Source organism: Momordica charantia (assembly GCF_013281855.1).
Source record: "Momordica charantia cultivar OHB3-1 chromosome 10 unlocalized genomic scaffold, Mcharantia_2.0 BLBB01000010.1, whole genome shotgun sequence".
NCBI classification, from domain to species: domain Eukaryota; kingdom Viridiplantae; phylum Streptophyta; class Magnoliopsida; order Cucurbitales; family Cucurbitaceae; genus Momordica; species Momordica charantia.
This window is the reverse complement of record NW_028275158.1, coordinates 2,225,293-2,252,203: the sequence shown is the minus strand read 5'-3', so window position 1 is coordinate 2,252,203 and position 26,911 is coordinate 2,225,293. Positions and strand designations below refer to the sequence as shown.

The following is a 26,911-nucleotide window of genomic DNA, read 5'->3' as shown; positions in this document are numbered from 1 at the left end:
AATATTATAATAATTTATAATTTCTGTACCTAATCATTATTATTTATCCACACAATCATTTGAAATCTAACACAAGAAGGAAACGTCACCTAACCGCGGGTGGTCTTAGTGCTATTTTTCCAAATATTTGGTTTTTCTGTGGTATCCTTTTTCAAAATTTTGGTATAGCTATCTGCTGAGCTGAACGTGTTCTTTGTTTGTTCACAGCGCGTCTGCAGAGTGGAGCCAGAGTTCGTACGAATTCCTCCGATGGACTCCGTCTTCTTCGGCGCGACGGGCAACGTAGCCACCTGCTGCGTTTCCAGAGCCTTGAATCGGAAACTCTCTGAAATTGTTCGGAGAAAATGTATTCACGGCGGTGATCGAGCTCGCCGTTTCAGCTGCATTTCCAGTTACCTCGGCCTCCACGGAACTGTATGTTCTGGCTCCTGTTCTACTTCGCTCCGGACTCTACAGGTGGTGCTGCCTTCGCTGCGGCGTCGTTTGCAGTGCGTTTCGAGCTCCTCTGTGTCTTTTGCTTCTGGCGGCGGGAACGGTGGTCTTGGAGGGAAGAATGGCGGCGGAGGTCGCGGTGGAGATGGTGGACCAGGCGGTGGAGATGCGAATAAGTTTGGTTCCGGTAGTGCTGAGGAGGTTTCTTCATCATTGCCCAACGTGATTGTACTCGATGTTGGAGTACGGATTTCGTATCGCTTTCTTGATTCTTGCTTTTTTTTTTTTTCCTTATCTTCGTACCTGTGCTGTCGTTCGTTTCTTATCTCTACAGAACTCTTTGATGATTTGGATGCGTTTTTTCTTTCGAATCCTTCTGTTTCTTCAACCTCTTGTTCAATATTATTGTAATTTATTTTTTTTCTCATAGAAAAAAAAATCGTAGGGAATGACTTGCGGGGGATGTGCAGCAAGTGTGAAGAGAATACTCGAAAATCAGGTCATAATTACTTATTCTTTTTGCTCCGAGTTCAATTGTTTAGTTTTGCTTTGTAAGAAGCAGGATTTAATTGAATGAATGAAATGTACTAGACCAGCCTAGCAAAAGCCAATAAGTTGCATAAACCCTTCCCAGTTGGTGCAAATCATCGCCAAATTAAAATTACGGCAAGGAATTACATGATTGTCCTTGATAAGTGAACCAATGCTCTTGTTTTTGTAAAATCATGAGCAGCCACAAGTGTCATCTGCTAGTGTGAACCTCACAACAGAGACTGCAGTCATATGGCCCGTACCTGAGGTGAAAGATTCACCTCACTGGGAGAAGCAGTTGGGACAGACGCTTGCTAACCATCTAACTCAATGCGGTTTTGCATCTAGTCTTCGAGGTGAAAGCTCATCTTTCCTAATGGACATGTTATCATCCCGAATGCAAGTGGATTTGATATATTAGATATTTGCATTCCTGGGAATCTCTACAAGTTAGCTATAGCTTGATAATACAACGACTCTTATATGTGCAGAGTCAGGAAGAGACAACATCTTCATGGTTTTTGAAAGGAAGATGGAAGAAAAGCACAATCGTTTAAAAGAGAGTGGTTCTTATGCAAAAACTTATTATTTTACTGTTATGTTTTTACTTTTTGTTGGATATTATGCTTACTAATGAAAAATGGCAAGCTGCTATTCTTGATTTATATTATAATAACTAATGCTGCTCTTTTCTTACACTTTGTCAGGTCGCAATCTCGTTTTCTCCTGGGCTTTGTGTGCCGTGTGTCTCCTTGGCCACATTTCTCATTTCTTTGGTGCTAAGGCCTCATGGATCCATGCATTTCATACCACTCAATTCCATCTATCATTGTGCTTATTTACATTACTTGGGCCTGGTCGTCAACTTATTCTTGATGGTATGAAAAGTCTTGTTAAAGGAGCTCCAAATATGAACACTTTAGTTGGTCTCGGAGCTTTATCATCCTTTACCGTCAGCTCATTGGCTGCCTTAATTCCGAAACTTGTAAGTGACGAGTCTATAAATGAAGTTGTTCTGCATATTTTTTCTTCTTTTCTTCGTTTTCTTAAGCTACAGTCATGGATTCAATATATTTTTTGCGGCAGTTCAAGTTCTGTCCATTTTCAATTATCAGTCGGTTACCTTTTTTTTAAAACTCAAATCTTTTTGTGGCCACATATTCAAAGACTAAGCTTCAAGTGCTTTGAGTAGGGGGGTTTTGTGCAATCCTTTGGAAAGTTTAGACTGAAATAATTGTTAAACACCAATTTAGGGAGGAATTTAGTTACGCGTTCCTTGAATTTGGTCCAGAGAGGAAATAACATAAACATGAATGTAATATACCCTTTCCCATTATGAGAGCATATGAGTATTTGGATTTAATTGTTGGAATAAAATTTCATTATCTAACTCTTGTACTTGAATGAGTTTACAGTGTCATTTAGTTGTTGGAATACTGAAAGCTTAATTATTCTGAGATTTATTATGGAAAATTTATGTTTAGGATCATTACATACTGTTGTTAAAATATGATGATAAATAAATCCATCAGACTGGAGGACGACTTCATTACAGTGATTTTATTATGAACTGTTTTTTCAATCTGAATTTATTGCCACCCACTTCTCTTACCAGAGTATCAACTAATGGATTTTCTTCAATCCTCAATATAAAGTGCCTGACGTATAATATTTATTTTTTGTACAGGGTTGGAAGACTTTCTTTGAGGAACCAGTTATGTTAATAGCCTTTGTATTGTTAGGAAGGAACCTTGAACAGAGAGCTAAAATTAGAGCTGCGAGTGATATGACAGGACTTCTTAGTATTTTACCTTCAAAAGCTCGTCTAGTTGTTGATGGTGATACGCAAGAATTGGGTTCAACAGTTGAAATTCCTTGTTCCAGTCTTTCAATTGGAGATGAAATTATTGTACTTCCTGGGGTTAGTAAAATGAATATTTCCCCAAATTCTTAAGTGATATCTTTATTATTGCCAATTACTTTCAATAAATATGTCCTTTTTTTAGCTCATAATATCCAGTGTCTACTCACGGATATCAAAAAAAAAAAAAAAAAATCCAGTGTCTTCATTTGAATAATTTTCCTTGTTTAGCTGTTGAGCAAATTTAAGGTAAAAACTATTTGGAGCTATAGTTAAACATTTAACAATTTCACTGACCACTTCACACAATTTTTTCTTGATTTTAGGACCGTGTTCCTGCTGATGGAGTTGTGAAATCTGGTAGAAGCATTGTGGATGAGTCTAGTTTCACTGGGGAGCCATTACCTGTTACCAAGTTACCTGGGGTACAATTTTTTTTCTTATGTGTAATAAAATTATGGTCAATGCATCATCATCTCATTTTGATGATGACTTTGCATGTTTATCAGCAAGCAATGAGTCTACCTTCTTGCACGTAATCATATATAAAACAAAACAACATGGTCTCTATTGCGACTACTGGATTGAAAGTTAAGGGGCGTATCTTTGGTGCATCATAAGTAAATTGCATTTGACCATTATGACGTATCATTTGTGTTTTTTGTTTTCTAAAGCATAGCACTTCCGGAATCTACGAGTATGCTAGTTTCATGTTATCATAGACAGTTTTTTTTTTCCTCCCCTGTGCTAGAGCCAAGTTGCAGCAGGCACTATAAATCTTAATGGAACTCTTACAGTTGAGGTGCGTCGACCAGGCGGTGAGACTGCTATGGGAGATATTGTTCGTTTGGTAGAAGAGGCTCAAGGCCGGGAAGCTCCTGTTCAACAGTTAGCTGACAAGGTTCTCTCTGAATTTATATTTTCTTTTTCCTTTTACATTCTGCATTCCAATCGCTTGAAGTTGGCTGACAAGGTTCTCCAAATTGGGGTCTCTCTTTGAATTCATCTTTTCCTCTGATTTCGTCTGATGTAAGCCATGGGAGGAGAGGGGAGTGGAGGGAGACGAAGCTAGAAAGGAGCGGAGAGATGTTTACTGAAGGCATTGCTGTGGAGGGTAGGGGAGAGAGAAGGAGTGAGAGTGAGAGAGAGTGCCATCACCCTGTCACAGGATTCTCAAGCTGCAGTATTACTTATTCCTTTGTTTTTTTGTTTTGGTGCTAGATTGGTTTTAAGATATATTTATGAAACAACGGCCAAGGAAGCCATAGAGTAATTTTTTTTGGTTTTTGAGCTCACGCTGTATGAGTACAACACTCTTATTGATTTTGAGCTCCTCTTCAATATCTGATTTTTTTTAAATTATGATTATTGCGTTCTTATTGTTTTTTTTTTTTCTTTATCTGTCGATATCTTCCTTTCAACCACAACAGTCAAGTCAATTCAGTAGTCAAATGAGCAACCTCTAAATACAAATGCTTTTCTTTTTCTTTTTTTCTTTTTCTCTGAGATGTTATTAGGTTACAATAACGATACAACCTTGTAGGGTTGGGGGTTGTTTTATAGGGTTAATAAATGTGCATGTCAGTTGTTTGTACGTCTATGGTTAAGAAAAAAAGGGTCTTATCTTTTGAAGTCATTCACTTATTCTATGCTCTTTATGTGTTCCCCCCAGTTAATATACCTATGGATATATATAGTCTTTTGGTGGATTTCTTATCACTCCACTTTTGAATCTTTCTTCCTATAAGAGAAGTTCCAAATATATTTAATTGCTTCTTATGGTTTATTTATGCATTCAATTGATCTTTTCTGTTGGCTATTTATACTACACCAGGTGTCTGGGCACTTCACTTATGGAGTAATGGCACTCTCTGCAGCAACATTTTTATTTTGGAGTCAATTTGGCTCACGAATTCTGCCTGCAGCTTTTTATCATGGAAGTTCAGTTTCATTGGCTCTGCAGCTTTCTTGCAGTGTTCTGGTATGATGCTAGAAATTTTTGCTAAAACCTTGGTTAAACTTAAGTGCAAATTTAGAACTATGGAAAGTAACACACGTTTTAGATTCTGTGATGCTAGAAATTTTGTCTTTTTTCCCTGTAAACTTATTAATTGGCATGTTTAACAGATCAATATATGTCTGGCCTATATTCTTAATGCAGGTTATTGCTTGTCCATGTGCACTTGGCTTAGCTACACCAACTGCAATGCTGGTAAACTATCTCTAAAAGTTGCTTCGTTTCTGTGTAAGGGAAATAGTTCGCTTTGAATTATTTATGATTTTGCCCTTTGTTTACGAGTCTACCAGGTTGGAACTTCATTAGGTGCGACTAAAGGATTACTTTTGCGTGGGGGAAATATCTTAGAGAAGTTCGCAATGGTGGATACTGTTGTCTTTGATAAAACCGGGACCTTGACGGTTGGGAAACCCATTGTGACAAAGGTGTTGGCAACTCCAAGATATGAGACAAATGTAGATTCGCAGTTGAGTGCGGTTTCCTTTTCAATTTACTCTGTTCAATTATCCCTACCAAAGGAAAGTTCAAACTGCTCCTTATATCTAGGGATGTTCTCTTTCTTTATTCTTTTTTCCATATTAATGCTAGCATACTAAAATATTTGATTACGGATGTAATCTGGCCAAATCATGCTATTCTTAGATGTTTAATCATTTCTAACTGATCATGACGAAACCCCCCTTGCTTGGTTCTTGAAGATCTTGGAAGTACCTTGTGAAGAAATGTACATATGGAACATTCAGTCTTGCCAAAGGGATACACATAACAGTCACTTTTACTTTTTCTTCGTTTTCTTTTTTAGGATTTGCCATCTGCTACATCTTACCTTTGTATGAGTTGTTATGAGCACATTTTTCTAATCTAGAAAAGAACGTTTCAGACCTGTTTAATTGGTACCACAGGAAACCTCAGGTTATCCTAATAAAAAAAGTTTCAACCCGGAGTTATAAGTTACCCATGCTTGTCAACTCACATTCAAGCAATTGGCCTTTTGCGTTGGCAATTTGAAGTAAGAATATGAGGACTTGGGCTTGTATTGAATTGAAGATATTTGATAAATGTTATGGATTTTATCCATTGAAATTGGATGTACTGTTTGTACCAATGAGGTACTTTTCTTTGATTACAGATCTCACAGTCACAACTAAGATTAAGTAAACTGCTCATTTGGACACAGGATAAACTCACACGGCATTCATTCAGAAAATGAGATTCTCAAGTTTGCTGCTGCAGTGGAATCTAACACAGTTCACCCAGTTGGCAAGGCAATTGTGGAAGCTGCTCGAGCTGTTAATGGTCAGAATTTGAAGGTAGTTTATAATATAGTCAGATATATTAAATTATAAAAAACAATTTTAAACAAATCAGATAGGCAGCTTATTTTCTGAATTTTTTTTCAAGAAATGAAAGCTTTTATTACATGGAAAATGTTTTTAACTGTGGTAATTAATTAATAAGGATATTTCTTTGATTGCAATTATATTGAGAACTAGCCAGTACCAGTAGGTAATTTGGGAAGAGGACATTTCGGAATGTGCGCAGAAGTTGTAAATGCTCCATGGGAATGTCCCATATCAGTGAAGACTGACATGACCTTTGCCACCCAAGAAGAAATTTCTTCTTTGCAATACCACGCATTTTATCCCTATTGTCACCGGTATTTTGAAGTGGACTGGCGATGAATGTACATAAAAGAAATAAAAGGCTGATTGTAATTGTCAACGAAATAGTTGTTTCTAATCCCGTAAAAATGTAAATGTTCCAGGCTAGAGAGCAGTTTAGTGAAGGAAATTCATTAATTGATGAAACATGTAATTATTGTGAAAAAATTTTAGTGGATGGCCTTTTGTTATATGAAACTTCTACTTTTTTCAGACACATGCATGCACCAATATAGACTACGGCAACTTCCGAAGTGTATGGCTTCTCTGAAAGCTTAAATCCCATACTGCTATGGTTTTGATCAGTGATATACGGCTTCCTCCCCACCCCACCTAAAAAGAAAAAATTCTAGAGAAATAGTAGCAATTCCATTGGATTTTGAGCTACAGTTTTAATTATTAAATTTGAAGATTTAAACATTTACAGGTGGTTGAAGGAACGTTTATGGAAGAACCTGGTTCTGGCGCTGTTGCAGCTGTAGAAAACAAGATAATATCTGTTGGAACATTGGACTGGATTCAGAGGTAGTTACTTCTTGTCCCCTTTCAACCTGTTCGTCTGTTCCTATCCCACCTCCAACTGTATTTACAAATCTTTTTACCAACAGTTATTGGAGGGTGACAAGTGATCTTACCCCCACTTTTTGTCATGCCTTGAATTTTCTCTTCTGAGACTGACGTAAAAATTTTGATATTTTTATTTTGTTATTTTTCATTTATACTGAATAGCTTCAATTTTGGCCCCCAACTTATCCAATATTCTTCAAGGCACTATTCCTCCGTGGCCAAAATCATCACTCTGATGGATAGAAACAAGAATTAGGAATTTTGAATTGACAAAATATTAGCTATATTTTTTGCTTCTCTGACAAACAAATTTCAAATCTGCCTATGAACCTTACCTCTTCTCTCTTCCTCTCTCTCTTAAACACCCTATTCTGCATACTGATAGAATGGCACCATGTCTTTCCCACCTCATTTATTGAAATATTTATTAAAATAAATCCTAATTCCGCAACCTATGATGGGAACTATGCTATATCAAGAATCTATTTGGAATTGACACATTCATTAAGGATGAGATATACCCTTGGCTTGTGGGGATATCCCATCTCTTTGTTTTTTGTATCTCTTCTTTTCATAATGAAAGTTAGGTTTCTTATCCAAAAAAAATTAAGGTTAGGGGTGGGAATTGGGATCCACTTTGTGAGAAATTATTTAAACTAAATTTTACTCTTTTTTAGATGAGTGATAATTGTTCCAAAAAATATAAAAAGGGAGGGATGAGTAGAAATTAGACCAAAATCCCCTTTTTTTTTCTGGATAACTGGGAGTCGGAGGTTTGCTCACCTATATATTTAGACACCCGCCTCCGCTAAAGGCTCCATGCAAGTCTCTATTGTTTCAATCGCATAGCACAGAGTGAGATAATTTCTAATGCAATTGGGGACAGTTAGGGACCCAAGGAAAGTGAAATTTTTTACTTGAACCATTTGTAGTGGGGGAATCTATATGGTGGAAAAATAAAACATAGGTGTCCTAACATTGCTTCCAGGCCACATTGGCGTATTCTTTGTAGGAAAGCTGGGGAAGATCAATCCGACTAATCTTTGATGTTCTTGTAGTCAAAATAGCTGGTTTGATCTTTTTTAGACCTTTGCAAGTTGCTGGATTTTAGTGACTGAAAGTACATAGCAGCTCTCAACTCCTATGCAGCGATAGATGATTCAAAAGAAAAGAAAATACGCTTTGAGTTAATGTCTTTTTTTTTTTCCTCCTCCCGGGATAAGAAACATATCATTGAAAGAAACAAAAATCAATGTAGTTGAAAGCTGTGATGGTGAGTATGGAGGGAGAGGAACCGAAGATTTCTTAGTGGGAAAAATAGGAGCCGGGAAGAAATCTTTGATTTTCTGAGTATTTTTGTTCTTGTTGGCGCCCTTCCAGATTCTCTTTATAATGGGATCCCCTTTGTAATTGTTTTTGTTAACTCATATGAGGGGATACATGCCTTTTTTTTAAGCATGATGTACGTGTACCATTTTACCGTATAAATGAAAATTATTTCTTGTTTCAAACCACAATTCAAATGATGTCTTTGCCCATCTCTCTATCCATGAGGTTTTATTTGTAAATAAGTTATCTTGCATAAGAGTTTCTTCTAGAGGTAATCACATTGAACTAACTTTATCCTCAGGCATGGAGTTGTTGTCAATAATTTCCGAGAGATGGATGATCTCAAGGCTCAATCGGTAGTTTATGTTGGAATAGACAATATTCTTGCTGGTCTTATTTATTATGAGGATGGCATCAGGGAAGATGCTAGTCATGTTGTTGACACTTTATCTAGGCAAGGAATTAACACTTATATGTTGTCTGGGGACAAAAGGAGTAATGCTGAGTACGTTGCATCTCTTGTTGGAATTCCAAAAGAGAAGGTACGAAGTTTCATTTATATTACCCGTATGTCCACTACATTTTATCATGGCATTGACCATTCACCATGATGCTATTGACATGGTTGTTAATTAATTAATTTTTAAAGGTCCATTGTGCGAGATTTCTTCTTTTCTCTAACATTAGTTAATATGCTTGCGCATAAAGATAGAGTGAGGAGTTGAATTAGGACAATATACTCGTGGGGCTTTGGTAGAAATTTCCATTTTCCTCGTACAGTTATTTTGAATTTTGATGTTCTCTGTTCCTGCAGTATTCTTGGGCTCATCATAATTATGGGACCTGAAAAGCAGGTCTAGATGGACATCCTTGCACCCTTGCGTATTTGATATATGATGCATTAGAATTGAGTGAAAGTGAAGAAATAAAAGGAGAACTATGACAGGGAGACATGGTTGCGAGGAAAGATAATTTGAAGAAACAATAACAGAAACTTTTTATTCTTTAGATCGCAATTATATATTTGCTTCTAGAGGCTAGATAAGTATGATCAGGTGAGGTAAGCTGAGCTCCTTTAGCCAAGAAACCTTTCTCTATAGAGATAATCTCCTATAAATCTTTTCCAGAACGAGCTCATAGAAGTTGAAGGTGTAAAGGTTACTGTCTAGTGTGATTTTATGGCTGTGGTTGAGTGTTTCTGTGGTTGGATTTTGTGTATTTTGTTGGGCAGATGTGGATGATTTTTTGATGAATTTTTGGACAATCTTATAACTTGATACAAAAATGACAGCAGCATTCGTTTTCCCTCTTATATTCTTCTAGATTACAATATAGAATAACAATGTTAAATGTTGTACGAGACAGATTTTATCCAGTTTCAAACTAAAATCTTTCAATCGTAGGTGCAATCTGGAGTTAAACCCCATGAAAAGAAGAAGTTTATTAGTGAACTTCAGGAGAATCGCAACATTGTAGCCATGGTTGGTGATGGAATCAACGATGCTGCTGCTTTGGCTACTGCAGATATTGGAATTGCAATGGGTGGGGGTGTTGGAGCTGCTAGTGAGGTGTCTCCTATTGTGTTAATGGGCAACAGACTCTCTCAGGTACTTGAACAGTGTTATTTATTGCCAATTTGCCAGTATCTATATTTCTAGGTACATGTAGCCGGAAAAATCTTGTTCATCATAGAATCGAAATACCTTTGTACTTGTTTAAAGGCCTGCTGCTCGTATTTATTTCTTAGCCTATATTTTGTTGGCAGACATATCTTGTTTTTCTCCTTAGTCAATGTAAGTTGTACCATGCGGAGTTGAAAGGTTGCAATCTTATTCTTTTTGCAGGAATTTTTATTTTAATTAACAAATTAGAGAAGTTATGTCTTTTTCTTGATAGGAAACAAACAATTATCTCAAAAAAAAAAAAAACAATCGAGTTGTCACACTCAAGGCTAGAGGAGATTGCTAAAGAGGCTCCCTAGTCAGCAATCAATAACAGAAATCCAACTAGGAGCTATATAAGAGACAAGTCCTTGGAATATGTTAATTTCAATTTTGAACCCCTTAAAATAAAAAGATGTCTATACCAAGGTTTCAACAAGGGTTCTTAGACCAAAGAGTTTTATATCTGTTACTCAGTTGTTAACCATCAAGTGCTTCAAGCCTTCAACTAAGGGCTCTCATTTCGTTCCACCTAGAATCTTCGATCAGAGTCATATCTGAAGTCAGTTCTACTGCTCTAATCAGTTCGAGTAATGCAATTCACTTTAGTGCTGCCCCCGAAAGTATTGCGTCCGACACTCCTTGGTGGAAGACTTCTGGAATTCAACAGTCAACACCACATAGAAATGAGGAGAACACAAATTTGAGGTCTATCTTCAATCACATTCTGTCCTCGAATATGACGGCTGTCCAATTACCCAATCGTATTTAGAGTTTTTAACCACAATGCTCTTAAACTTAGCTATGCGAAACCAAGGGCAGGAAACCTAGTAAGTTATATTTTTCTTTTTGTTACCAATGCCCCTGAGCAAAGCAGCATAGGGAAACTCTTTTTATATTGAGTGATCAAAAGATAGAGGCAATGTCAGTCTGTTCTTTGGATGAATTTCATCTGACCTTTCTTTTGGATAACTTTTAAAGAGAGGAGTCAGCGCGTTTTTAATGGAAAAGATCTCTCCTTGAGATCGGTTTATAGAATCAATTATCTTTTTGGCTATTTCTTGGTGTAAATGTCCTCCCCTTTTTAACAACTATAGCGTTTCCTCTCTCAGGTTCAGATGGAAAAGCTTTCCCTAATCCTTTTTAGGGGCACTTTTGTAATTTCATATCATCAATGAAATTATTTCTCTCTAAAAAAACAAATTGTGATTAATCAAACATGATCTACGTGGCTAGTTTTCTAGTTAATTGTTATCTTCAAATAATCTTTTTTTGTAATTTCCTGAACTTCCTCGCAGTTGCTTGATGCTTTGGAGCTTAGCAAGTTGACCATGAAGACCGTGAAGCAAAACCTTTGGTGGGCTTTTGGGTACAACATTGTAAGTTTTTAACCATCACCCAGCTGCTGCGCATTTTTTAATTTGTCTTAGAAAAATTTCATTCTGACTACAAATACTGCCTGCAACCAAACATTAGAACTTCCCTTTAGATTTTCATTGTTTTAGGTTTTTAAGATAGAGATATTAAAATCTATCAGGTAGAAGCTCTGTTCTCTTTTACTTTTTCATTGAATTTCATTTCATCTGACTCTGTTTCTTCCTTGAGCCCACAGCCTTTATTTTTTCCCAGAAGAATCTTAGGGAGAATATATACTACTTTTCTGTTCAATTTTATTTTTTTATTAAAGAATCCTAACTTTTGTTAAGACAAATGATGGAAAGTGGGCACACTAAAACACGGCCTAATCAACCTGGGACAACAAAATTAAAATAACAATCCGTCATTTTTGGTAATAAAAAACAAAGAATAATTACAAAAGAAAAAAAAATGATTTGAGCAGATAGAGCAGCGTTGAAATGTCCTAGACCTTAAAGCTCTTCCCGCGTGCTGTCAACACCTGAAAAAGTTGTTTCTTTTTAACCATAAAATCCACACCATAGTGAAGAAACCACTTGCCATAGAAAATGGCACTTATTTTGAAAAGGAGGCTTCAGGCCAACACGATGTCCTTCATCATAGCCCGCCAACTTGCTCCCTGAATCATATCAAAAGCTTTGCCAAAAGGCCCACCCACGACTTCAAAGCAAACAGGCAAAACCACACCATATGATTCAACTCCTGAAATACTCACACAAAATACGCCAATTAGGGTTCAAGATTTTACCAACACAAGTATAGCTTAATTGGTAAAGACACTACTTATCTTCTTAGGGTCAAAGTTTCGAATCCCTCATTCTTTGTTGATCTAGAAAAACAGATGAACTGACAGGTTTTTTTTTTAATAAAGTACAGTGTTAATCCTCCTTACTATGGTCAACCAAGAAGAAAACCACATTTTCTTCTGGACTTTCAGCTTCTATAGTTTAGAAATATGGGGGATTTTTTTCCTTCAGTTTCATGAATTCAACCAAAGATCCATTTCATAAGAAACAAAAAATGTAATAAGGAAAAGGGCAGGGGATTAGGAGACCGCTTCCCAAAAGAACTAACGGAGGGTAGCCTTCCAATCACAGATAATCATGGCTAAACTATAGTTACAAATAAATTTTTGATACACCACCACATGGAAGCATTTTCTATTCTGCTCTCTTTTTATGAATGCCTAATCTCGCTCCTCTTGCATCTCCATTCAGGTTGGAATTCCAATTGCTGCAGGCGTCTTGCTTCCTATAACAGGGACTATACTCACTCCATCCATTGCGGGTGCCCTAATGGGTCTGAGTTCTATAGGAGTTATGGCGAACTCACTTCTTTTGAGATTAAGGTTTTCTCAGAACAGAAAAAAATCTCTAGAAGACCAGCAAAAGGAAAGGTAAATAGAAACCAAAATTATATCAAACCAAGGAGAGAGGCACCATTGGGATCACCTTATTTTCTTCAGCAATGGAGAGAGGTCTTCTTTGTTTGATCAAACATTAATCAGATGAAACTGAAGGTCTTCATCTCATCACCATTTTGTTAATCATTGTTTTAGCAAATGCAAAACATAAAGTGATGATATGCATCAAAATGGTGGCCTTCCATTTTGATTAAATAAAGTTGACCACCTCTATTTTTTAGATATATTAGAAACTTTTCAACTTAGGGGTTCTTGTGTAAAATAATAAATTTTTTTTTTAATTGACATAGGACGAGGAATGCGTTTTGTGAATTTTGGTTGACACAGAGATATTGGCTCAAGTTCTTATGTGCATAATGTTTCTTATGATGTTTGTTTACTTTAATAATGTTTTTTTTTCAGGTCTTTTTTTGTTCCTTTTGTGTCTTGATCTTGATATGTGAGATCTATATTTTTCCCTTGCTATAAAAAAGGAAAAAAAAAAAACTCAAGAATGTCAAGTTACTATTTATTATTCATTTAATTTTAAGGTTTGTTTGACCTCTACAGAAATTAGATGTTGCCGAAATCATATAGAAAAGGTATGATTGGATAGTACCGAATATGTTTCTTTTTTTTTTTCCTCAGTACAGAATATGTTTTGTAAAAAATATAAATGTCATTAAATGCATAGTTGTTTCATGAATTTATTATGAGCCATGAACAGTTTGGATGATTGGGACTTAAATTGGTACTTTGAGGAGAAAAAAACATGGGAACCTCAAAAAGTTTGTAGAATCATTTTAGTTAATTAATGAAGTTATAATAATTGCTTACACAAGTTCAAAATATAAATGGCACAAATTAGAAAGAAAAAAAAATACTTGAAGAGCGGGCTTAGAAAATGGGTTTAAATACTATTTTCATCGATTTGTTAAAACGTTCATTTTTGTTTTGTGTTTTTAAGTTTGGTTCAATATTAGTGTTTGTACTTTCAAAATTTCTAATTTGGTTCCTATACTTTTAAAATGTGACTAATACGGTCTCTATTTTGTAAAATTTTATGTACAATAGAAATTTTTTAATACAAATTTATTACTACACTTCAAGAATTTTAATGAGCGAAGTGTCGTGTTAAAATTATAATTGAAAGAAATTAGATAAAAATGAAAACTAAGAGACTAAAATATCAATTTTTAAAATTACAACAACTACATTTTTAAAAGTAGAATACCTATAATTAAAAAAAAAGTTGAAAGTTCAAAACTCATAATAAAAGTAACCAAATAACAAAAATTAGTCCGAAAGATAGAAATGGATATATGAGATAATGAGAGAAGAGTGAGAAAGACAACCAAATTTATGCAACAAAATTAAATGATAGATAAAATATATCAACCACTAATTTTAATCTGTTACGTAAAAAATATTAAGTCAGCAACAATAATCATCTAAGTTAAATTCAATAATCATCAATGTAATGATTGAGATAAAGTCATTTTTAATGACAAGACATAATCTAGATGTCAAATCTAATAATTTTTATTTATTTATAAACGACAAATTGTATTACGACTAATAAGAAATTAGGTAGATAATTACAATTCTCATTAATGTTCGAAAAAAAGAGATAGGTGTTACACCTTATTGAGCTAATTCCTATATTAAAAATAAAGTCCTATATTTATATCTTTCACATTTTGAACCAAAATTGCCTAAATATATATAATATAATGAGGGTGAAAATCGAACCATCAAGCTTTAGACGGTAATAAATATCTCATCAGTAATGTTCAAATTGAATTTTTTAATTTTTTTTAGTTCAACGTGTCAAGGTGATGATTCAAATTTTCAACATTATAGTCGAAAATGTGATGATTCAAATTTTCAACATTATAGTCGAAAATATATATGTCTTAACTAGTTGAGGTATGACTGAATTTTTGAAACTATAGTTTGTATAATGTTAAGCGTGTTCATAATGTAGTTATTTATTCTCCATCTTTTTTATGAACCTCGTGGATATCTAAAAGCATTACTTTTTTTAATTATTTTATTACTATTAAACTCAATACAGGAGGACTTGTTTTTTTTTTTTTTTAATTGAGGAATCTAAGCAAAATTAAGTTTTTGGGTACATAAAAGGGGAAAAAAATATTCCGTATCATATTTTTCAGAATTATTAATATGAAGTTGATAAATCATATATAAATAAAGGAATTAAAAAAAGCTGACTGGGAATTAGACACCAGACAGCATGAAACCACTCTCTATGCCTTTTTTTTTTCTCCAATAAATTTGGTCCCTAAAACGTTCAAAGTTTAATTTATAGTTTAAAGTCTCTATTTTATATGTAGTCCTATACTTTTAAATTTTTTAATACATCTTTATATTTTTTCTACTTTGTATATAGTACATCTTTCTCGTTAACTTTGTTAGTTTAATATTGTAAAAACATACATATTATCTAAGAATTATACGACAGGCGGTGATTTCAATCATGTTTAAATATAGTTGATGACCCAAATTTAAATAAACTAATTAATAATATAGACATATTAGACATTAGTTTGAATATAACTCAACTTGTTAAAGCACCTATTTCTAATCAAAATGTTGCAAGTTTGAATCCCGACCATATTAGATACAAAATTGAAGGATATAAACTTATTAGAAACAATAACAAGCACCAAATAGACACAATTTTAAAGATATGTGGATCAAATAAACACGATTTTGAAAGTTTGTTGATCAAATAAGGTTCAAATACTATTTTAGTCCATACTTTCAAAACGTCAATTTGGTCCTGTACTTTTGACATTTGTCTATTTTTCTTCATGTACTTTTAAAAAGCGGCCAATTTAGTCCCTATTTATAAAATTAAATTTTATACCTAACAAAATTTGTTAAATACAATTTTATGGCTCCCTTTTAAGAAATTGATTTTTTTTTTCACTTTTAGACACATGAGGGTTCGAATCTGGATCTTGGGTGTCAAGCCTCTTGCCACTGTCCCAACATCATGAGGGTGCTAAGAAATTGATTAAATGAAGTGTCTTGCAAAAATTATGATCGAAAGATATGCGATAAAAAAAATTAAAATGAAAACTTTTAAAAAATACAGGATTAAAATGAAAATAAACCAATTTTCAACATAATATACCTTTTTAAACTAATAAACAAAAGAAATAGTATTTAAATTAAAAATTAAGTAAATAGTTTTTTAATATTAGAAATATATATAATATATAATATTATGAAGAGATGAATTGATCTTCTTTTGTTCTTGAGATTCCATAGTCGCGCGCAGTGTGTGTTCTCCAACGTACTTCGTTTCACCTGAAAAAACAACCATTTCACGTTTCATTCACTGAATTCCAATTCCAATTCCAAGTTTGGCAAATCGGAATCGAATCCTTCTGCCCAATCCACAGCAAACCACTCGATTTTCTTCTTGTTCTTTCAACCCCTCGATTCCTTCAATCTTATCCCTTTCAGTTTGCTTTCACTCTTCTTCCCTCGCCTCCAATCTCGAAGATTCAAGGATTTGCTGGGGTTATGGCGGAGGGCGAATTAGAGCGGGGTGAAACCAATGGTGGGCTTGGCTCGATGGACTCCTTGGAGTCCCGATGGGTATTCCAGGACGATGACCAATCGGAGATCGATGAGGAGGACGACGAGGACGAGAATGCAGCGCGGCATCGCCTGGATTTGGAATCTGAGGAGGAAGATAATGTCGAGCAGAAATTGATTCGGACTGGACCACGTATCGATTCCTTCGATGTCGAAGCCCTTGAGGTCCCTGCGGCGCATAGAAATGAATACGAGGTGCTATGAGTTTTCAATTTTAGCTGCATTTTTTCGCTTCTATTTTGTTTGTCTACCGATGTTGAGCTGGAAACCAAGTTCTAATTTAGTTTACATCGCGATCTTCGTTTCATAGTAACTGGATTGGAGTGAAATATAAAGTTAGCCGAATATTTAGTAGCATTATTGGGTGTCTGCAGATTATGAGCTACCTTTTTCACAAGAATTGGTCAAACTACTTAATAGCTTGATGATCAAATGGCAACGTCTATTATGTGTTGACTAAAAATGGAGATACGGGGTGTACTTACGTTCTTTGTTGCAGCTATATCATGAGTGGTCTGGGAGTCTCTTATAAAATTTCGGTCCAAGATATGTAACTTTTTCTTGAATCTGATATTTGGTTGGAGGGGAATGGTGGTTCTATAACATAAATTAATGGGTAATGGAAGTATTTTGATGCACAAATTTTTGCATGCTCTTTTTTGGGCTCTGGTGACTTGGGCATTCCTTTATTTTAATTTCACTCTTCTCTTTTTGTATGAAATAATGCTTTTCTTCCAAATAGATCTACCGCAATGTAATAATCTAGCTACTTTTTTTTTCCATTTTTGGAAATATCTGAAGGATGGAAGTAAGGGTTTTCTTTAAATTTGGGGATGTTACCTTCCTTGCTTCTCTGGTTATGTTTTTTGTTTTGGGAATCTTGCAGCTGTCATTTTATTTTCTTTTAACTTCTACTTCTAAGGGACACGGTAAAAAGGAGTTATCTGATTTATTTTACATGGGCCATTATAAGATAAGTAGAATATCTTTAATTTACTGAACTTATTTTCAGGACTTCAGCGTGGGAAAGAAAATTGCCCTTGCTTTTCAGACCCTTGGGGTTGTATTTGGTGATGTTGGGACGAGTCCTCTATATACCTTCAGCGTCATGTTCAACAAAGTTCCTATTAATGGAGATGAAGATGTTATTGGGGCTTTATCACTAGTCATCTACACCTTAATCTTGATTTCATTAGTCAAGTATGTTCTTGTTGTTCTTTTGGCAAATGATGATGGTGAAGGTATGTTTTCTAAAATGTCATATACGAAAGATTACTCCTTGTGCATGCTCATATTTATGTTTATTGATGCAATCATTTTGTCAGCTCTTATCTTGAAGGAGCTGCCAGTTGTTTGCTGGTTGAAAATGCCACTATCATTCTTTTTTGCTTCAAGGATCCTCTAACATTCACGTGTCTTTTTCTAGGAACTTCTTTGATTGGTTTTAGCCGGCTTTTTTGTTTGGCCTTTTTGTATTTTCATTTCTCATAATGAGGGTGACTCTCTTAGCAAAAGAATGCTGGCATTAATTTTTCTGGTATGACATTTTAAGATACAAATATCCTGCACTCTCTCCCTCTTTTTGCCATTTCCAAGCCAAACTGTACGTACTACGTAGAGGTGGAATCTTTATAAGGTATAGTATAGATTTATGCACTTAAGTCCTAGGAGTTTTGTGATTGTCTTGTGCTTTTGCTGATGGCTAGTTGAGTACCTTTTTATAAGCTCTCCAATCTCCTAGTCAAGACTCTTATCCTCCTTCAGTTACATGTTCTTTTGGCCTAATGTTATCGTTCTTATCTCAATGCCCTCTGCTCTGAATAGCATGCATACAAACATCGAAGGTTGGTCCAGTAATTAGGGGGTTGCCGTAATAGGAGTATACCGAGGCAATATGCATAACTCCAAATTTTCTTTCCATTGGACAAGAAAATTTGTTAGTTCCATTGGAATGTAGTGAATATTTTGAATCTACATTTATTCCAGATAGCCATTTATCAAGTCATCGCATGAATGATTCAATCTTTCCATGCATGTAAGTACGTGATGAAGTGTAAAGTGTGATTTTTCATTATTTAGTTGTCAACTTTTGCAGGTGGTACTTTTGCTTTGTACTCTTTGATCTGTAGGCATGCCAAGGTCAGTCTTCTCCCAAATCAACTTCCTTCGGATACCCGAATATCAAGTTTTAGATTGAAGGTGCCATCAGCTGAATTGGAAAGATCACTAAAAATAAAGGAAAAACTTGAGGCTTCCCTGACTTTAAAGAAGCTTCTTTTGATGCTTGTTCTTGCTGGAACTTCTATGGTAATAGCTGATGGAGTTGTTACACCAGCAATGTCAGGTTTTTGTATGCTATCTCTCCTTTTTTCTGCGGGTTAAATTCTAATGTTGCCAGCATTGGGTCAAAAAAAGCTATTTTTGTCAGTTTCTTATGATGATGAAGACAAACTTTTATCCTCCCTTTACTATTAGCTGATTTCCTTCGTCTTTTTTGTTTTTGTATGCTGGCAACGGAAATCACACTTTTATTCCCTAAAGGAAATATTTTAACGTTTACTTGTTTAGTTTACCTTATACCTTTTGCTCTTTTATTTGAACAACTTCTAAGCCAATTATGGAGTGAGAGATTTGAGGAGTGTATTTATTATTTTAATTCTGGGTAATGACAACCTTTGATTATGTTTTCCTCTTGCAGTAATGTCAGCTGTCGGTGGACTAAAGATTGCAGTGGATGCAATCAACCAAGGTAGTTGTCAACCTGTTTGACTGTCCTAAATATCTTACACCGTATATAGTTTATATTATATGGCAATTCATTTAAACAAACCACAAGATGATGATAGATTTAGTTTTATGAGTCTCGGGGAGTTTCTTTTTGAGCTTCGTTCATTCTTTAAACTATTTCATGAGAGATGTTCAGCTACTTTTTTACTACAGTTTTTTGTTTATTGTATTTCATACTATTTCCCTTTTCTAGTGTCAGGAGTTCTATGATAATGCAACAGTGAAACCTCGGGTTACGTTTTGTGTGTGGATATGCAGTTGAAGATTAGATTTTTTTTTTTCTCATTCAATTTGTGAGTTACCTTGGGCGTGAGGAGAAAACACGTTTGTATGCTAGTCATTTTCTGTAGGTATTTAGTATAAAAAGTTTCTCTTTTTTCTTCTTTTTCTCAATTGAATATATTTAAATTGAATAGGTATATTTTGTTATCGGGTGCATCACTTCTTATGATCTGCTCCAATTAGACTTGTAGAGTATACTTGAAGCTCATGACGTATGGATTCTTTGGTTTGGGGATAACGTGTCTTTGTCAACGTAATATGCGTACAAATCCAGCAGTTTGATAAGTGTATCGAGTGTGAGATCTTTCTATAATTTGGAATCCATATGAATTTTTCAAAGACATGGACATAATAACAAGAGAAAGCAATTAAATTTCTGAAAATCCCATAGCTCAAATTGAAAAATAACACATATACTGGCTAATAAAATTTATGGGTATAATATATCAGCTTTCACTTGTAGAGAGTTATGCATGAAGTTTACTTTCAAGCTGATTAAATTATGATGTCGTATTTACATGCATCTGTACAAACAGAAGATTTCTTTATTTATACCATTGCTTTTCTGTACATTTAACATACCCGTTTTTATATATCCCGTGTTTCAGTATTGCATCAGTAACAAGTATACTAGCTAATTTTTAGGTTTATTAATATTTTTTCTAATGAATTTCATATATATAGGCTAGAATACTGTCAAATTATGCATATCTATAGTCTACATTATCTTTAGTGCTGTGTCAAAATATTCAAAAGAAAGGATATTTAAATGATGATGCACATCTTTCTCTACATAATTTCTTATTGCTATATATATTGAGTCTGAATAACTTTTTGTTTTATTATTTGTTGTTTCTGCAGATGAGGCTGTGATGATCTCAGTTGCCTTTCTTATAATTTTGTTCAGTGTTCAGAAGTATGGCACTAGCAAAGTGGGGCTCGCTGTTGGTCCTGCATTATTCATATGGTTTTGTACACTTGCGGGCCTTGGGATTTATAATCTTGTCGTATATGATAGGAGTGTCTTGAAGGCATTCAATCCTGTTCATATTTATTATTTCTTCAAGAGGAACTCGACCAATGCATGGTATTGTCTTGGAGGGTGTATTTTATGCGCTACAGGTAAACACACATCTATTGAATTTTTCTTTTTTGTTGTTGTTGAAAGAAGTGATAATTTCATTAATATAGTGAAAAGGTACAATCAAAATTACAAAATCCCTCTCTCCCCAAAGGATATTTACCCCCAAAGAGAACCAATTCCAATTAGTAATAATTACTTGGGTGAGTAACTGTGAAAATAATTTGAGAGGGAATATCAATCAGGGAGAACAGATTTAATCAATTGCCCTTTTTCTTCAGCCTCAGTGTTTTGTGCTTTTTGATTTGTTATATCAATTGCCTCCTGATGTTTCTTAAAGTCATGGAGCATATTGTGATTCAGTACCTACTAGTACTGATTAAATTAGTGCTATTTATGTAGCGAAGGAAGATCCTTTTATCCACTGAAAGAAATTATTTCTTAATTACTCTTTAGAATCTAACTAGTGATTACATGTTGGTTTAAATAATTGAATTTTGTGCGACTTTGGTCAGCATGGAGATTTTGTAACTCTCTCTTTTTGTTTCTGACGATAAATTACCAGGTTCTGAGGCAATGTTTGCAGATCTTTGCTATTTCTCTGTGCGATCAATACAGGTATGTTGATGTAATTTAAGATTTGTTGAATTAGGTACTTCATGCACATCCTTTCCAGATGATGCTTTGCACTTGTCAAGATGTTGTTTTTGCAACCTTTCAGCATATTCTGATTCTTGTTTGTCTAATGTTGTTTAGCAAATGTTTGCAGCTTACTTTTGTGTTTCTCGTCTTGCCTTGTCTTTTCTTGGGTTATTTGGGTCAAGCTGCCTACCTTATATCAAACCACAATGGAGCCGAGCATGTTTTTTTTAATTCTATTCCAAGTAAGGCTAATTGATTGGCAAAGCTCGATGATTTCACATTTTCCTAAGTTCCAATGTGTGACTTTGCTTATGCAATTCTCTTGCTTTCTGTCTACAGAAAGTGCCTTCTGGCCAGTTTTTATCATTGCTAACGTTGCTGCATTAATTGCCAGTCGGGCAATGACCACGGCTACATTTTCATGTATAAAACAATCAACAGCCCTTGGTTGTTTTCCTCGTCTTAAGATCATTCATACATCTAGGAAATTCATGGGGCAGATCTATATCCCCGTGTTGAATTGGTTTTTATTGGCAGTTTGCCTGGTTGTTGTCTGCTCCATATCTAGCATGTATGAGATGGGAAACGCATATGGTAATGTTTTCACTTTCTCATTATCCGCATCTTCAATTGCTTTACCCTATCTGAACTGTATGCAATATTTTTGAAGTACAAGGAAACTTTTGGTGATTCCTTATCCAAATAGTAAATGAAATCCACCTAATCTTTATGCTACTAATCTTTCGAGCAGGTATCGCTGAGCTGGGAGTGATGATGATGACAACTGTGTTGGTAACCATTGTTATGCTCCTTATATGGCAGATAAATATTATCATCGTGATGGGTTTTGCGATGATCTTTCTTGGGATAGAACTGATATTTTTCTCATCTGTGTTATGGGGTGTGGGTGATGGAAGTTGGATCATATTGGTCTTTGCGGTGATTATGTTCTTCATTATGTATATCTGGAACTATGGAAGCAAGCTCAGGTATGAAACTGAAGTCAAGCAAAAGATGTCAATGGATTTAATGCGGGAACTTGGGTGCAATCTTGGGACGATCAGAGCTCCTGGCATCGGGTTGCTCTATAATGAACTGGTGAAAGGAATACCTGCAATATTTGGCCATTTTCTGACTACTCTTCCTGCAGTTCATTCTATGATCATATTTGTCTGTATCAAGTACGTACCAGTTCCCGTGGTGCCTCAGAGTGAGAGATTTCTTTTCCGCCGAGTCTGTCCAAAGAGCTATCACATCTTTCGTTGCATTGCCAGGTATGAAACTCCTAATATTTTCAAGTAAATGTTATATGTTTCATGGCTACAATGCATCCTTTCCATGAAAAGGGATCTCTACCATTGAAAATACAAGGTCATTCAAGCAGCTGTTCTCATTTTGTGGGCTCATCTCTGAAACAGGTACGGTTACAAGGATGTCCGAAAAGAAAATCATCAGACATTTGAGCAGCTCTTAATTGAAAGCCTTGAGAAATTCATCCGTCGAGAAGCACAAGAAAGGTCGCTAGAGAGTGATGGAGATGATGATACTGATTCCGATGGGATCCATAGCTCGCGACTTCTCATAGCTCCCAATGGAAGTGTCTACTCACTTGGCATTCCTCTCCTTGCCGAACTCAGCGCTCCGATGAGACCCATGTCTGAAGACATAAACACATCAGAAGAGGTGCAGCCCGTGGAATCTCTAGACCCCTCAATCCCAGATGCAGAGCAATCACTTGAGAGGGAGCTTTCTTTTATACGAAAGGCTAAAGAATCAGGAGTAGTGTACCTTCTTGGTCATGGAGATATTAGAGCAAGAAAGGATTCTTGGTTCATCAAGAAGCTAGCGATCAACTACTTCTATGCATTTTTAAGAAAGAACAGCAGGAGGGGTATTGCCAACTTGAGCGTTCCCCACACCCACCTGATGCAGGTTGGGATGACATATATGGTCTAGAAGCTCAATTTTGTCGCTAATTTACTGTAGAATAAATGAGATATGAAGATCACCGATATGTGTGCGGCACGAGTGAAAGGAGCTCAAGAAAACCAATAAAACGAAATGGTCTTTTGGCATCCTCCAGTGTGCTGCAACATCCATTTGATTTTCTGTGGCCAATTGGATTCAGAGGAAGCCTTGTCACACCCTTGGTCATTCGGAAGGTTTTTCAAGGGTTTCGAATTGCGTTGGTCACTGATTTAGTCACCTTCGTTCGTGTTCTTGCATGATGATTAACGCCTGAGATGTTTGAAATTACGTGAATTCTATTGGTGTATTCCCACTGTAGATCTGTTACGACTTAAAACGAACTCTTTGACTTTCTTTGACTTAGTTTGGTTGCCCGCCCCATCAAACCTTCAAATGCATAATGATTTAGTGTTGTAGATAGTTGTTTTATCTGTGGTTTAATACTGGCTTCAGATCACACTCCTGCAGACTTCTGCGCCTCGATTTCAAGACTTGCCCACCAAAAATGGGTCTACTTGAGGGTTCATTACTGTCAACATGAATACTACCTGACTGGATAAGAACATTTTCAATTTCTATGATAATATACAGAAACAAGGCGCTATTATTCCAGTTTCACATCTGCAAATGCTAAGTTCTCTAATCTTTAGTACCGTACCTTAAAAACGTGAAGGAGAGGGAAGGGGCGTGCTGCAAGACAGTAACAAATTACATCGCGGATGCGTTTGTTAAGAATCGAGAAGCACTAATTCTCTGTATGAAAACAATTCTGAATCTCCATGCTGAGGGTCCAGAGTACAAATCCACCATCGATGATCAAAAAGCCTGCAAATCTACATGAAAATTTCAGCACACACAAATATTGGTCTAACCACTGTAATAGCTCTCTCTTTCCTGTAGCTAAACCAGCCCCCTTCCCTTGCCTTTTCATATGGTTGGTCACTCGGGTCAATCAGAAACCATAACCTTTTTATGCAAAAGGTAAAACAAGAATTCCAAGGAGGGGGGCAGAGAGATAACTGACTAGCACAAAATTAAGATCCGGGAAATGTGGAATCCACAACACATTCTGGGATGCAATTGAGAAGAAGAAAGTAAACTTCCAAGTAAAGAGATTGAAAAATGGGGCGTCTACAATTCTTGATAGTACACAACTGCAGGGAAAAAGTCTCTGTAATTTATCTATTGAAATGAAGTTCAAACGGTACCAACTAAATAGCACTTGTTTTACATAAAAGTATGTAGAAAACATCCAATTGTCATCATTATTGCAATCAGCGGGTAAAAACTTGAAGGCAAGCTAGCTACATCATTTCTAACCAGGGAAAATTTTCCATCAAAGCTAAGACCTTGTCACCACTTTGTCGCTGCAGTAGCAAGATCCAGCATCATACATCTAGACGCGACGTTGCTTCGGGAGTCGGCAACCATTGTGGGCGCGTCTGGTCGTATCTTCAATGTAGACAATCGGGTTTTGATCGCTCCTAGAATCCGTAAAACCATCTCTCCAACTCATGATCGCTTGCCTTTTCTTCTTAAAGTAAGTAAAGCCTTTCACCCTCATTACAACTGATTTTAACCCCAATTTTCTAGACTCGCGGCCAACATACTCTGCAATTGCTTCAGCAGCATAACGGGACAGCTTAGGCCCCCCTTTCAGTTCTTCCAGACGGCCAGCTGAGGCCTTAAGCTTTGTATTTCCCTTGTTGTCAGTGACAGTGATAAATGTATTGTTACGCATCAGCTTTACATGGACAATATCAGCATTGGACTCCATATTGGGTGGTCTAGGAAATGGAGAACCGGCCATAAAATCCCTTCCATCTTCCTCTAAAATTCCCCTGACGAAGTTCATGGACTTGAAGTTCCTCCCTGTATCAGCATTTATCCGGCTGTCGTAGTGTACATAGCATTTAGAATTAACAGCATAAGGAACTGAGACATTTTCCCTCGAACGCCCCATAACTCCCAAGGCTTTCCAAGCGCGTCCTACTTTAATCTGCCGTCCAACATCCATAGAATCACCTTGTGGAAGGTCGAGACAGCCTGCGATCCGCAAAACATTCATCACCATGAAAAAATACTCAATAAATTTACTCCGCCAGAAAATGACATCGTTAACACTTTTTTCTGAGCATATTGAATCGATAACATCAACAGATTCCAAAATAAATCCGCTCAATCGCTCGGCCAAACTTTTCCATGCTGAAACGCCCGAACCCATTTAGAATACAAATTAAAAGAACGGACATTCGTGATCGAATTGCCATTTCCCGACTCAGAGAGCAAATAGAGAAAAGGAGTCACCTGAAACCTGGTTGTCTAGTTGAACGGATCCAGTGAGATCTGATCGATGAGGGTGGAGGGAGGCCATGGGAGAGCGAGCATCCGAGCCAGTGAATGAGGAAATGGAGGGGCGAAAAGGAGAAGAAGAAGAGCCATGTGAGAGAGATGAAGAACGGAAGAGAGAAGAGAGGTGAGAGAGCTGAAGTCGGCGCATCGTCGTCGATCGGCCGCAGACGGTGGTTCCGGTAATCGGAAGTGCTGAAGAAAAACCCTAATCGCCTTGCCGGGCCAATTACAGTCCTCTGTCTCTTTTTCTCAGTGGATGTGCGTGGGTTCTTACTCTTTTAGTTATTGGTTTAAAAAAAGAAAAATGACCAATTTCGTCCTATTTTAACACAGATCTTTATAATTAATAGAAATTCTTTAATATAAATTTATATTATATTCAATATATTTAATCAGGGAAGTCTTCGTGCCAAAATTATGATATAAAAATTTGAGAAAAAATGAAAATGATGGGATCAAAATAGGCATCTTGGAGATGTTTCGAGAAAAAAAAATAACAAAAGTTGATAATATAGAAACTGAAATAAATATTTTAAAATATATATATATCAAACTTTTTTTTTTCATTCCAAATGAGGTTATAGAAAAAAAAAATAACAAAAAGTTGAGAATATAAATACTGAAATAACATTTAAAAAATATATATACATCAAACCATTTTTTTTTCATGCCAAATGAGGTCATAGAGATTCGAATCTCCAAATTTTAGGGAGGTAAATAATATCTTGATTAATTAAATTATATGCATATCCACATAGTTACCTAAATGTTAATCCGTGAGGGATGGGTGGACTATAAACATTTGGAATAATGCATTTCAACAATTTTATACCATACATTTTTTTTCTCGTCATTCTTACTTTATTCTATTGTCGTTATCTCTTGATTAGTGACAGCATGGTACATGCAAAATAAAATGACTAACCACATATTGAAACCTTGTTGAGTACCATGTCATGTTGGAACACGACAAAACCACAACTATAAACATAACTTCGAGGCAACACGTGAAACTTAAGTACTTACACGTAATTCTTACTAACCACTATCATAAAATTGACAATTATTTCGTTGTATTTTATCTCTTTTTTATATATATATTTATCTCTCTTAATTTGTCATTTTTTAATGGTAGCAAGTAGGTATGAACTAACGACTTATCAATAAGCAGGTATATTTTATCCAAATATAATGTGAAAGAGTGGAAGTTTGACAAAAAATTTCGAGTGGTGTGCAGTTAGTTCTCTTAATTAAATAATATAACATCCATTTCATTTAACAAAGTAACC

At 35.7% G+C, this 26,911-nt stretch overlaps 3 protein-coding genes across 6 annotated transcripts; 2 read left to right on the top strand and 1 right to left on the bottom strand.

The window, feature by feature from the left end:
- The first annotated feature begins 157 nt into the window (after window positions 1-157).
- Window positions 158-13,264, top strand: PAA1 (P-type ATP-ase 1). 2 transcript variants are annotated; one of them, XM_022285407.2, is made up of 17 exons: window positions 158-675; window positions 878-931; window positions 1,166-1,319; window positions 1,455-1,529; window positions 1,671-1,948; window positions 2,651-2,884; window positions 3,151-3,249; window positions 3,576-3,725; window positions 4,659-4,805; window positions 4,986-5,036; window positions 5,132-5,307; window positions 6,019-6,151; window positions 6,930-7,027; window positions 8,700-8,940; window positions 9,802-10,005; window positions 11,358-11,438; window positions 12,693-13,264. In XM_022285407.2, the coding sequence occupies exons 1-17, from the start codon at window positions 250-252 to the stop codon at window positions 12,873-12,875; spliced, it is 2,784 nt and encodes a 927-aa protein (XP_022141099.1). In that variant the 5' UTR covers window positions 158-249; the 3' UTR covers window positions 12,876-13,264. The 2 variants fall into 2 exon arrangements, with proteins under 2 accessions (XP_022141099.1, XP_022141100.1); XM_022285408.2 differs by having other exon boundaries at window positions 538-675; window positions 863-931.
- Window positions 13,265-16,150: 2,886 nt separating this feature from the next.
- LOC111011489 (potassium transporter 7) lies at window positions 16,151-23,686 on the top strand. 3 transcript variants are annotated; one of them, XM_022285268.2, is made up of 10 exons: window positions 16,151-16,705; window positions 17,523-17,751; window positions 18,606-18,854; window positions 19,209-19,259; window positions 20,441-20,701; window positions 21,226-21,278; window positions 21,430-21,544; window positions 21,642-21,896; window positions 22,054-22,576; window positions 22,721-23,686. In XM_022285268.2, exons 1-10 carry the CDS (start codon window positions 16,436-16,438, stop codon window positions 23,256-23,258), a joined length of 2,544 nt encoding a protein of 847 aa, XP_022140960.2. In that variant the 5' UTR covers window positions 16,151-16,435; the 3' UTR covers window positions 23,259-23,686. The 3 variants fall into 3 exon arrangements, with proteins under 3 accessions (XP_022140960.2, XP_022140959.2, XP_087974766.1); XM_022285267.2 differs by having other exon boundaries at window positions 18,606-18,860; XM_088118640.1 differs by having other exon boundaries at window positions 16,520-16,705; window positions 17,531-17,751; window positions 18,606-18,860.
- A 739-nt stretch (window positions 23,687-24,425) lies between these two features.
- On the bottom strand, window positions 24,426-25,911 carry NFD3 (Ribosomal L18p/L5e family protein). The gene is made up of 2 exons (XM_022285630.2): window positions 25,578-25,911; window positions 24,426-25,316 (listed from the first exon to the last, which is right to left on the bottom strand). The coding sequence occupies exons 1-2, from the start codon at window positions 25,768-25,770 to the stop codon at window positions 24,667-24,669; spliced, it is 843 nt and encodes a 280-aa protein (XP_022141322.1). The 5' UTR covers window positions 25,771-25,911; the 3' UTR covers window positions 24,426-24,666.
- Between the last annotated feature and the right edge of the window lie 1,000 nt (window positions 25,912-26,911).

Bases quoted from the DNA above. Each gene is read 5' to 3' on its own strand.
- LOC111011489 (XM_022285267.2), top strand. From the start codon at position 16,436: ATGGCGGAGGGCGAATTAGAGCGGGGTGAAACCAATGGTGGGCTTGGC. The intron at 17,752-18,605 runs GTATGTTTTCTA...CAACTTTTGCAG, and splicing joins GGCAAATGATGATGGTGAAG to GTGGTACTTTTGCTTTGTAC. The intron at 20,702-21,225 runs GTAAACACACAT...ATAAATTACCAG, and splicing joins GTGTATTTTATGCGCTACAG to GTTCTGAGGCAATGTTTGCA.
- NFD3 (XM_022285630.2), bottom strand. From the start codon at position 25,770: ATGCGCCGACTTCAGCTCTCTCACCTCTCTTCTCTCTTCCGTTCTTCA. The intron at 25,317-25,577 runs GTGACTCCTTTT...TGCGGATCGCAG, and splicing joins ACTAGACAACCAGGTTTCAG to GCTGTCTCGACCTTCCACAA.
- PAA1 (XM_022285407.2), top strand. From the start codon at position 250: ATGGACTCCGTCTTCTTCGGCGCGACGGGCAACGTAGCCACCTGCTGC. The intron at 676-877 runs GTACGGATTTCG...AAAAAATCGTAG, and splicing joins TGATTGTACTCGATGTTGGA to GGAATGACTTGCGGGGGATG. The intron at 6,152-6,929 runs GTAGTTTATAAT...AAACATTTACAG, and splicing joins TTAATGGTCAGAATTTGAAG to GTGGTTGAAGGAACGTTTAT.